General features: G+C 39.0%; 1 protein-coding gene across 5 annotated transcripts in view; it reads right to left on the bottom strand.

Moving 5' to 3' along the window:
* Positions 1 to 12,347, bottom strand: part of KDM4C (lysine demethylase 4C) — a 428,305-nt gene that overhangs the window by 320,063 nt on the left and 95,895 nt on the right. For all 5 annotated transcript variants that reach the window (XR_004350381.1, XR_004350380.1, XR_004350379.1 and 2 more), the window contains exon 6: positions 4,320 to 4,369. Coding sequence is in view for 2 of the 5 variants with exons in the window: in XM_032634921.1 (XP_032490812.1) it covers positions 4,320 to 4,369 (50 nt within the window). In the remaining 3 variants the exon portion in view is untranslated. The remainder of the gene's footprint in view (positions 1 to 4,319; positions 4,370 to 12,347) is intronic.

The following is a 12,347-nucleotide window of genomic DNA, read 5'->3' as shown; positions in this document are numbered from 1 at the left end:
AAACAATGCTTCATCCATTCCTTTTTACTGTCGCTTTTTTAAGAAGTCAAAACGAAAACACTTGCTACAGGTAAATATAAGCCTCCAAAAGAACCAGTGTATTCAACTCTACCATACTGTCACTTAAAACAAAATTCCTGCTGATCATTCACATTTCCAAAATCTGCTGCACGAAGTCCTAACTCACATATTCTTTTCCCAGTAACCAAAATTTTGACCAAAGTAAAGCATCTTCAATTTTTAAAAAATATTAGCACTTTATTAACAATGAGAGACCAATGGAATACAGTCACTCACAAAAAAATTTAGCTGCTCCCAATTTACTTTAATCCATATCTTCCTTAACTTAATAGAACCACAAAGATAGTCTTATTTCTAAAATAGATGAGATTTAGACATTCTTAAAACTGAAAATCTTCAAAACTGTCATTTATGATTTAATATTATGTCTCTATTCTCCTTTATACTTTCCATTCAATTGTATCAAGCCAAAAATTAGAAAGAATGCAACGGCATTACAGGCGAACATAACAAGTATAAAAATTGCAACAATTCACTTGAGATTTTTTATTACATTTATGTCTACATAATATTGGAAAAAAATCTGTATAGATGAGAAAGCAGCTGAAGGGCAAAATCAAACTCCTGGCTTTATTTAGATGCAGGCATAACGTCTTTCAGATAAAATATTTGTAGGTGCCACAGTCAATCAAGATTTCAATAGAAACCAAAGATGAAAGCATTCATGCATAAAAGGCAAGTGTGATAATTATGATGTTCAGACAAGATAATGGAAAATATCCGAGGCTGCTTTTCATTTCATGTATCAAGTGCTGCCTTGACCGAGACAACCTATAATGCTCCATCTCATTTACTGCATTATTTTACCATTTTAATTACTTAGCAGAACTCAATTAATTTGGCTGGCATCTGGTCAGCAGATAGAAATCCTCCACTGTCCTATAGGGTCTTTTCCCTGAATCATTTCTCAAAATAATGCTGCAGTAAGTTTTCAAAAAACATGCAATTGAGTTTAAAGTTCTCGTTCAACCTTCAAGTTTATTAATCTCTTACTGATTAAGCAAATGGCATCCATTTTCCTGGAATGTCGTTTTCAGACAGTTTACGTCAAAGTGCTTACAGACAGTTTATAGCAAAAACTTTAGCATGTGAGTCCATACCGTAAAATTTACACTGGCTCCATTTTAAAAGTTCTCTGGCAATGAGGTGAACAGAACATGGTAGAATAATTATCACAGGGACGAGGATAGTTCACAGCATATAGATTTAGCACAAAGTTCATTGCCAGGGTATTTAAGGATTATGGTAATCATTTTCTAAGCTGTGCTCTAATCTGTTATCCAGAACCAGGATTCATCCACCTTAATATTCATGAAAATAGTCCCTAACAAAGTTCAAGATTACAATTACATTGCTATTATTAGTATAATGTATTATGTTATAAAAACACTGTCTTTATAGTTTTTAGCCTGCCAAAATTATAATAATGCGTATTCTTACAAACGTGATACTCTAATTTGGAGGAAAGTAACTTTTAGATATCCTTAACAATTTCTGTTCAGAACTGTCAAGTCAAAGGACGGGGTTTCTCAGTGTCCCCATTTCATTATTAAATGAAAGCATATGTAATGCAGGAACAAAATTCCTTTTCTACTAGAAGGCAACCCTAACATACCAATGAAACTTAGATCAGCACCTGACTGAAAAGACAATGCTCCCTGAGGATTCAATTCTGAATAAAGGCATTCTGAATGAGACATTCTGTCTTATCTTCAGTTGTCACTCAGTGGAACTCCACTTTCCCCTGGAAATAAGTCACTACCAGTCTACGTCGTCGTTGGTTAGGGTGGCTAGCAAAACAGAAAAAGAGGGTAACAGGGTGAATATGATTCTCCTCCCTTGCGGGAGCAGATGAGAACAAAGTTGCCTGGCATATCTTTAAGGCAGGGAAGAAAAGTAGAAGGTGCTCTCTGTAGATACAAGTGGTCACAGAGTGAAAGCAATTGATAGAGTTCCCAGAAGAATGACTCAACCTGGCCCTTAAGAAGATAGACAGGGTTGAAGGAGGTGCAACTGCGTGAAGGTCGTCAAAAGGTACAAACTTCCAATTATAAGATAAATAAGTACTAGAAATGCAATATATAACATGATAAATACAATTAACACTGCTGAATGTTATATACGAAAGCTGTTAAAAGAGTAAATCCTAAGAGTTTTCATCATAAGGAAAAACATTTTTTTCCATTTCTTTATTTTTGTATGTATATGAGATGATGCGTGTTCACTAAACTTATTGTGGTAATCATTTCATGACGTATTAAGTCAAATCATTATGCTGAACAGCTTAAACTTATAACGTGCTATATGTCAAGTACATCTCAACAAAACTAGAAGAAGAAAAAAAGAAGATGGACAAAGCCTTAAAAAATAAAAATTCAAGTTCCAGTAAAGTATGTTTAATTTTAACAGTCTAAGAAGGCATACAATATCATGCTCATCCAGTTAGCTGGGGACATTCACCTTCATACTTCAGGCACTCTCAGGCCCAGGGGGCCAAATAAAAATGAGGGGGTCAAAAAGAGATGTAACACAACCCTTTGGTGAAATGATATGGCAACAGGAAAAGTACTCATAAAACACCTATAGCCCAAGATGCAGCATCAGTACACCTTGGAATTTATCCCAAGGGTACAACTAAAGGAAGAAAAAATATTATTGGCACAGTGATGTTCAGTACACTATAAAAATGAGAAAAAAATTTGGAAATAACCAAAATAGGTTAAGTGCAATCAGTTGATAAAAAGCTAAGCAACCAACTAAAATAATCATGAAGATTATGCAACAGGGAAAAATATGCATACATTAATGTGAAAAAATTAAAATTACTCAATGGGAGAAATACTTAAATGCCAATAACTTGAAAAGAATAAAATTAAAACAGTGATATTCTACACTGCAAAAATATTGGTTTGGCCAAAAAGTTCATTAGGTCTTTTCCATAAGATGGCTCTAGTAGCACCTAGTTGTCTTTAACTTCATTCGAAACAATTTTGTTAGATTGTATTGTGACAGCTGTCATATCAGGCGTGCATTTAAAAGAAAAGTTTATCAAAACTGGTGAATTTTTGTGTAGCCATTTTAATACTGAAGATGGAAAAAAAAAGCAAAATTTTCAGCATATTATGCTTTATTATTTCAAGAAAGCTAAAAGCACAACTAAAATGCAAATAAAAGATTTGTGCAGCGTATGGAGAAGGTGCTGTGACTGACTGAATGTGTCAAAAGTGGTTTGCGAAGTTTCGTGCTGAAGGTTTCTCGCTGGACGATGCTCCACAGTCAGGTAGAACAGTTGAAGTAGACAGTGATCAAATAGAAACATTAATTGAGAACAATCAACGTAATACCACGCAGGAGATAACCGACATACTCAAAATATCCAAATCAAGCACTGAAAATCATTTGCACCAACTTGGTTATGTTCATCGCTTTGATGTTTGGGTTCCACATAAGTTAAGCAAAAAAGCCTTCTTGACCGTATTTCCGCGTGTGATTCTCTACTTAAACCTAACGAAAACGTTTTGGTTTTAAAACAAATTGCGACAAGTGATGAAAAGTGGATACTGTACAATAAAGTGGAATGGAAGAGATCGTGGGGCAAGCAAAATGAACCACCGCCAACCACACCAAAGGCCAGTCTTCATCCGAAGAAGGTGATGTTGTGTATATGGTAGGATTGGAAGGGAGTCCCCTATTATGAGCTTCTTCCGGAAAACCAAACAATTAATTCCAACAAGTACTGCTCCCAATTAGACCAACTGAAAGCAGCACTGGATGAAAAGCGTCCGGAATTAGTCAACAGAAAACGCATAATCTTCCATCAGGACAATGCAAGACCGCGTTTCTCTGATGACCAGGCAAAAACTTACAGCTTGGCTGGGAAGTTCTGATTCATCCACGGTGTTCACCAGACGTTGCATCTTCGGATTTCCATTTATTTCAGTCTTTACAAAATTCTCTTAATGAAAAAAATTTCAATTCCTGGGAAGACTGTAAAAGGCACCTGGAACACTTCTTTGCTCAAAAAGATAAAAAGTTTTGGGAAGATGGAATTATGAAGTTGCCCCAAAAATGTCAGAAGGTAATGGAACAAAACAGTGAATACGTTGTTCAATAAAATTCTTGGTGAAAATGAAAAATGTGTCTTTTATTTTTACTTAAAAACCGAAGTAACTTTTTGGCCAACCCAATACCTCAAAAACAAAAAACCTATCTAGATGAGAAACAGAAAGCAAGTTTACCTTGAGCTAGTCTTTCCAGTCGTTTTCCATGCTCTGGGGGTATTGCATACCTAAAATTTTAAACACAAATAAAAATTTTAGATTTATAATTGTTCAGCTAGTATCCTAAGGACATCTATCCCTAAATAATGTCATGTAAAAAAAAAGTCAACCCCAGGGACTTGCCTGGTGGCTCAGTGGTTAAGAATCCACCTGCCAGTGCAGGGGACATGGGTTCAATCCCTGGTCCAGGAAGATCCCACATGGCACAGAGCAACTAAGCCCACATGCCACAACTACTGAAGACTGTGCGCCTAGAGCCTGTGCTCTGCAACAAGAGAAGCCACTGCAGTGAGCAGCCCGTGCACCACAACTAAGAGTAGCCCCTGCTCGCCGCAACTAGAGAAAGCCCACACGTAGCAACGAAGACCCAATTGAGCCAAAAATAAATAAAATAAATAAATTTATTTTTTAAAAAAAAGGTCAACCCCAAACTCCACTTAGATGAACTAAGCAGTGATTAGAGAACCAAACACAGAACTGTATCTCTTGGACACTAAACAGAAGAAAAATAAACTTAAATCACCTATTTCAATGTCCCAGCTCACCATTCCAACCACATTTTACACATTAGGGAACAAAGGCCCAAGGCCAGCAAACTGCTTGGACAAGGGGCACCTGGCCACAGCATAGAGTTTAGAACCTCCCTTGTAACACTCACAGCACCCCAGCGATCCAGGGCTATTTTTGGTTGTATATTTTTTGTTTTGCAGTTGGTTAGTCTGGCCTTTGTTTTTAAGCAAAAAAAATTTTTTTAAGTTTTTGGTTTTTTTAAACTAATTTATTTTTGTCTGCGTTGGGGCTTCGTTGCTGCGTCCGGGCTTTCTCTAGTTGAGGCGAGCGGGGGCTACTCTTTGTTGCAATGTGCAGGCTTCTCATCACGGTGGCTTGTCTTGTTGCAGAGCACAGGCTCTAGGCGCACGGGCTTTAGCAGTTGTGGCTCACGGACTCTAGAGCGCAGGCTCAGTATTTGTGGCGCACGGGCTTAGCTGCTCCGCGGCATGTGCGATCTTCCCGGACCAGGGCTCGAACCCGTGTCCCCTGCATTGGCAGGTGGATACTTAACCACTGCGCCACCAAGGAAGTCCAAAAAAAAGGTTTTCTTTAAAAATAAAAACCTTTTAAAATGCTTTTTACTGACAAGCAGGATAGAACATGAAATTATTATAGTAACATTTGTATCTCCACCAAACCTTTCTAAGAACACTGTACTTTTCAAATAGATTTTAAATAAAAATTTACCAGCCATAAAAAAGGCAGCTTTGATTTATTTCACAATTATGTGACTTTTAAAATCTTGATTATAGAAAAAAGAATTGTTGGGAATTCCCTGGTGGTCCAGTGGTTAGGACTTGGTGCTCTCACTGCCAGGCCCTGCGTTGGATCCCTGGTTGGGGAACTAAGATCTGCAAGCCATGTGGCATAGCCACAAAAAAAAAAAAGAAAGAAAGAATTGTTCACCCTTGGAAAACAGAAATTCTTCTTCAAGTATTACTCATTTCTAGTTCCTGGTGTTTTCAAAAGTTACATACTTGATTTTATTTACTGTGAACTTACTAACAAATTTTAAAACAATAATCTCAAGTTAAATGATCATTTCATGTTTTAAATAAGAATATGTTACTCTCCAGACCTACATTTGCTGTTTACTAGCTCAATTTATATTAAGTACAAGTTACTTTTTTACTAAAATAACTTTTCTCATTTTACTTAACACCACACTTGGTTGCATTTAATGCCACTGATAACATATGCAGAACTTAAGTGGATCCGTTGTAACTAGGCAATTCTCTAAAAGAAAATTCAACCATATATCCTGTTGCTTCAGGCACTGTTAATGAAATTATTCCAACTGAATTGGGAAGATAAAATTTTAGCATAACTAAATGACAATCACCCAACATGTATTTATACACTGGCCACTTCTCAACAATTTTTAATCCCTGGTTTACATTGCCAAATATACCCAGAAAAGGACACACACACACACACATACACATGCATGCCCCAGACAAGCATAACATACACGCTAACACATGCATGTGTATACACACACAGGCATGCACTCATGTAAGGGTTGGACATGGAGATATTTATATATCCAGGTTCACTTTTTTTTTTAAATGGTATCAAAGTTAAAGTTCATTAACCCGAAATTCAACCATCTGCTCACAGAAAACATAAGTAAATATAAATTTATACATAAATATAAGGATAAAAAATACACTTGACATAGTCTTTCAATTGATCTTCACAACTCTATGACAAAAATCACATAGCCAACACATAGTAAACACATCTCTTAAAAGGGTTCTAGTAAAAATTCTCTGGAGGCTAATCATCAGAAAGATTTTTTCCATACATTATACATGTATCAAAAATTCTTTAAATTAGACACGTGACTTGTAAGGTACTGAGTGTGTCCCCTCAATGCAGTTTGACCATTACAGGTGGGCACCCACCTTCTGTTGTACCCTTCCAAACTACCCTCCATGGTGTGCCAAAGTCATCTTTGCAAACTACAGATCTGTTCATGACAAAACCCTGGGCCTTCAGTGGCTGACTTACCTGAAGGACAGAAGCTGAACTTTTTTTCAGGGCACACAGACCTGCTGCAATCCTGACACCTCTTCAGTTGCACCTACTGACCAATGTCCCAATCAAATCCTGCTCTTTGGCTTACCAGACCACTTGAATGCCCTTCCAGTGCCTTTGTTACTTTATACCACCACTACTTTCCATCCCCTATTTCTGGGATTTACACACCCTTACCATCCCTGTCCAGCCAACAAAATCTCCACTCCTTTTTCTCCACTCAGCTTGAGTCACCCCTGGGAACAGCTCCACACTCCTCCTTTTGCTCTATCAACCACACAGAAGACAGGTTTCCACCATGGTACTCAGAATTTAATTTTTTTACCTTTCTGCCTCCCTCTCTCCTTTCAACCTCCCTAGGGGCAAGGACCAGTGTCTCTCCTAGAACAAAGCACCAGAAAAGCAGATGCTCAGAAACTATGTGCTGACTTTTGTGGCTCTCAAAATGATGAATCATGATTCTCACCCTCCAGGATGGAAGATGTGGAAGGAGAGGAAGGATACAGCAAGAAGAAAAAAATCATGGAAGTGGGAAATTGGAAGAACAGGTAAGAAATTATATAAGTCAATACCTCATTTCCTAATTACAGGGTCAGCCTGGCATACTCAGGATCAACTCTACCAGTTTCAACTTCCTAATCTGTTCAAATACCTAATTCAATCAAATCTTTCTCCCAGGACTCTATACTTTTAGTATGGTCTCCCCATTTTGCCTTGCCTTCTTTCATCCCTCCTGGATCTTACACTGTGAAGGACAGTGTGCTCAAGGTAGATGGGCAGGACTGGGGCACTTAATTTCCACTTAAATGGCATGGGGCAAAAATAAGTTCCTGATATAATAACTGCCCTAAAAACTTAGCTCCTATGAATGTAGCAGCCAGCAAAGAAAAGTACCATCTAATTTCTTTATAAAAAGAAAAAAAAATGGTAATAAATACAAGTCAACCAGAAAAAAAGTTCCAGCTTCATAAGAATGTTAATATTTTTCATCTAAACAATTTAAAAAATCAATATAAGCAACTATCAGAATATAACTGAAACAGAATGCCCTGAATGAGAGCAATCATGGGGGGGATAAAAGCCCTTAAAAACCTGAATCACTCGTATGCTTTTAAGAAGTTTGAAATCCTGCTGCTCTAACATACAAGGTTTTATTAATTTCTGTCTTCTAGTAAATTCTACTACTTCATGGAAACATTAAGCAATTCTCAGCATTTATTTGGAAATAATAGCAGAAAAATACTGCCTACCTGCCCACCCATCTGACCGTTTCCCATCAGCATTTAGACATGCTTATCTCTTCTGCCTCAAAAAAATACCTTCTCTGGGCCCTTCATCCCGCTACCACCCATCTACTTTCTTTTCTTCCCTTTACACACACCACTCACTTCCAGTACTTGCCTCATTTTATCCCATTCACCCTGGAGTCCAGCTCAATCTGGATCCTATTCCCATCATACTCAGTATGACTGCTTGGACAAAGGTTGCCACGTTGTTTAGTCTTTACCTACCTTGTCTTCTCTGGAATTTTCAACTAGCTCCTTAAACACTCACTTCTCTTGAGTTTGATGATTTAAGTCATTTCCAGTGCTTTTCTACCTTCTGCTCTTGCCAAACCTACCTTCTGGCTGCCTAACGTTCCCCAGGGCACCATGCTTTAGTGCTTCCACATTCTTCCCCAAGGGAACCACCTTCCCTCAAGCCTTCAAGATCACCCACATGTTGCTGAACCATACCTCCATCCCATGTGTGTCCCTCTGAGTTCTGCACTTCAAAAACCAGCCAGCTACTGAACAAATCCATTTAGCAGCCCTCAAACATAATCTGTCCAAAGCTTAATCCTCCAGCATCTTCACGACAGACCTGCTTCTTTTACAGAGTTCCTCATCTAACTGCCCAGAAAAATGGAATTTGTCTGTGGTTGTACTCCCCTATCTAAACAATCCCCAAGTTTTATGTGTTCCACCTGTTACTTATACAAGAGAAATCTCATGAACTTGTCTACATTTCTCTATCCTAACTACAACTGCCTTGGTCCATTCTGTCACACACATCATTACAGCAGCCTCTTAGCTAGTCTTCAGCCTTACCCTCTCTAGTCCATGTAGCCAATCAGTTCATGTCACTTCCTTCACTTGTTTAAAATCTATCTGAAGCAGGAACTGGTGACTAAGTAGAGGCAAGCTAGAAGGTCCGTAGGCATAGGGGTTTATTACAGATTATTAGTGACCTCAGTCAGGGGAGTCCTAATTCTATGGCTCTGACCACCTCCTAGCCTTTTCTATGAAAGTATCCTATCACTTCAAAAGACTCACAACAAACAAGATCAAATTTGTGATTTCCCCCTTTAAGTTGGTTATCTCCCCCAGCTTCCCCATTGCAGCTCAGAACTCCATTTGCCCTCAGCATCCCATACTGGAACTATCAGAGTCACCCCTTCTTTAATTTGTCATCCTCTTTGCCCCCACTGCCAGTCACAAGTCCTATCCACTCTACACCCTCAAAACGTCATATCCACCTCCCTGCAGCAAAACCTCAATTCCAACCCTGATCTGCCCCAGCTAGGCCATTACCATAACTAAACTCTATCTCCTTGGGCAGCTACAGACCTCATATCACTATCATAGGATAAAAACCTTTATTCCTTACTGCTTGGCTTTCAAGATGCCCCCACACACACACAGTTTAGCCACAGCCACAAATAGCAGCAGTCCACTCTCCACAGTTTGGACTATGAATTATTCTATCCCTCACAGGGGTTTTTTGACCTCACTCCTCACCACAAACAGCCCCTCCATTCTGCTTCAAATCCCATCTTCCCAAGCCTTGCCCAGATTCCACCTCCTCCTTGAGGCTTTCTCTGACCACTGGAAATCTCGGCAACCTTACCCCTTTTCATCCTCCCAGAGCCCTTCCGTTATATTTCTCATGTAGTATTTATCATCTACTACATTCCATAGCTAGCTGCTGTGTGGTGTGCATAAATCACTTCTGTCTGGATAGGCACTGAGTTCTGTGAGGGAGAGAATGCCTACCACCACCCAGAAATTTTCACACAAATTATCCATTTTAACCTACCTTTTATAGTGAGTGTCTGCTTTATAGCCAAGCACTCTGTTCTGTGCCACCATTGCTCAGATAGGCAGCTAATTCTTAATTCTCTGAGGATATAAATGTGTCTCACACTTCTCTGTGTCCTTTGAAAACCACCAAATAAGATGCCTACCATTGTATACCCTCAAGTACACACTGGTGTGCTGAAATTACTCACTGTTCAATTAACCTTTAGGACAGTGTTTTTGTTTGAGATATAAGGAATATTGCAAACAGTTCTGCTAATATTAAGAAACTATGAATCATTAATGAACTATGGACACACTAATTAGATATTTACAGGGTTGTGTTTTATTTAAAACTAGAGTCTTTTATAACTAAGGGGGAAAAAGATCAAATTTGAAGGCCAAGGAAAACAGAATAACCCCAAGTACATCTTTGGGTGGTTTTCTCATAGACCTAAAATGATGTTATCCTGGTGATTGTAATACAAATACTATCTTTAACTGAATAATATCAGATTGACATTTCGAACTGTCAGCAGGTAAAGCTGTATTTTTCAAAATATACTAGATCCATTCCTCTGATTCAGGCTTTCTCTATGAAGTGGCCTCTGCACTTCTCGTTTCAAGATATGCTCAGTCCATTAGTCTATCAGAAGTGTTTACCAGCACTTCTAAAGGGTAACTCCTATTTCTCAGATCATCCCCCAAGGGTTCCCTAATATCTTTTGGGAGCCCTGGGGCTGTCATAATGTACTTAGAAATCAATGTCCTCAGCTGTCCCGCTACCCCTACCTTTGTCACTGTGCTGTCTCACACAGACAGCTGCAGAGGTCCCTGGCCACTGGCACCTCCCACCAGCCCACTCCCACCACACACCCCCGCCACCCTGTGACATCAAGGGCAGTCTTACCAAGCCCAGGACCACAGAGGTGAGATCCCCTTCCAGGTCCAGGCCAGGCTCAGGTAGGTCAGTCCTGAAACAGCACTGCCCTCTACTCCGTTCCCCTAACGGAAGCTGTGTGTGAAGTGGCCCTTTCCTCCTCCTTCATATATTTCCTTTTCTTCTTGCTGTTTTACTCAGTCATCTCCCATGAAGATTCAGGCTCAAGTCCACAAGGATAGTTTTCTGACAAACAACAACTCTGACTGACCCTCCCCTCTTTTACTGGCATAAGCACATGTGCCTGACTTGCTTTCAATAGTTACTAAAGTGTTGAAGGCTGAGTGAAAAGAATATCTGACCAATAAACATGATTATATCGCTTATCACAGCTACCATTTACCGAGCACTTTGAAGACGCCAAGCCTTGTGCTAAGATCCTTTGATAAAAGTTCTCCTACTAACACCTCCATTTTACTGATGAGGAAACTAAGACTTAGAGGGATTAATTTACTTGAGCAAGGTCGATGACAGAGCTGGAGCCCAACCCCAGATCTGACTCCAAAGCCCAAGACATGCTCTCCAGACCCATATTCCATTCCTGTTTTTCAATCAATCACAGGAAGATGCCAAGAAGAAGGAAGTGACAGGTGCTACCAAGCCCGTCCCTCCCAAGGACATATCCACACCCTTTACAATGATCACTGCAACCACTGTAGGGTGATCCAACTTTTAGAATAAAAAGTTTTCTGTCTGCTAACAAGCCGAAGTTCCAGTATTCACACAGAATAGTTCTCCCAGCTATCTTTCTTACATTTACCCACTTTTAAAATTCACAATTGGAAAAAAAAAAAAAAAGTCACTAGCCTTTGAAACTAAAGTTATAGTACACACCAGGCAAATGATAATGACATTTTAAATATTGATAAAATGCAGATACAAAGAACAAAGTCATCAAACCACTACTCAAAACTTTTCTTTAGTTCTTGTTATAAAAAACTTCATGAATCAAAAAGTAAACTGCCTAAATTATACTTCACAAAACTCAATATTTCTGAAGTAATTTACAATATACTTTTTAATCAAGGCATATTCCTGTGTCAAAAAGAAGGCTGAACAGCTACAGATTTTATATGTGTGATTATATTACATTTTCACATTACTGATGATGTTAACAAGTTTTACCATTCGTTCCTTTATTAAAGGTTAAGCATTAATATTTTATATTATGAAGTCTCATTAGTTAACTGTGGAAAACAGAACACTGCTTGCTTCATTTTCAGTTCTTAAAAATAGATGAATGTGAGAAACAGAACATGTGACTTTAAGGGATGCTTTGGTAGGTGCCCAGCCTCTCCTTTTCGGGATGAGGCCCTCAGCACCTTCACCAAAGGGAGGATCCTTGCCCCACATCCCGCTCACCCCGGGTCTCATTCCCTCCCCCAGGATCATGCC

The sequence above is a fragment of the Phocoena sinus genome, chromosome 6 (genome assembly GCF_008692025.1).
Source record: "Phocoena sinus isolate mPhoSin1 chromosome 6, mPhoSin1.pri, whole genome shotgun sequence".
Lineage (NCBI taxonomy): Eukaryota > Metazoa > Chordata > Mammalia > Artiodactyla > Phocoenidae > Phocoena > Phocoena sinus.
Note: the sequence above shows the minus strand (reverse complement) of the source record. Positions and strands in the feature narration are given on the sequence as shown.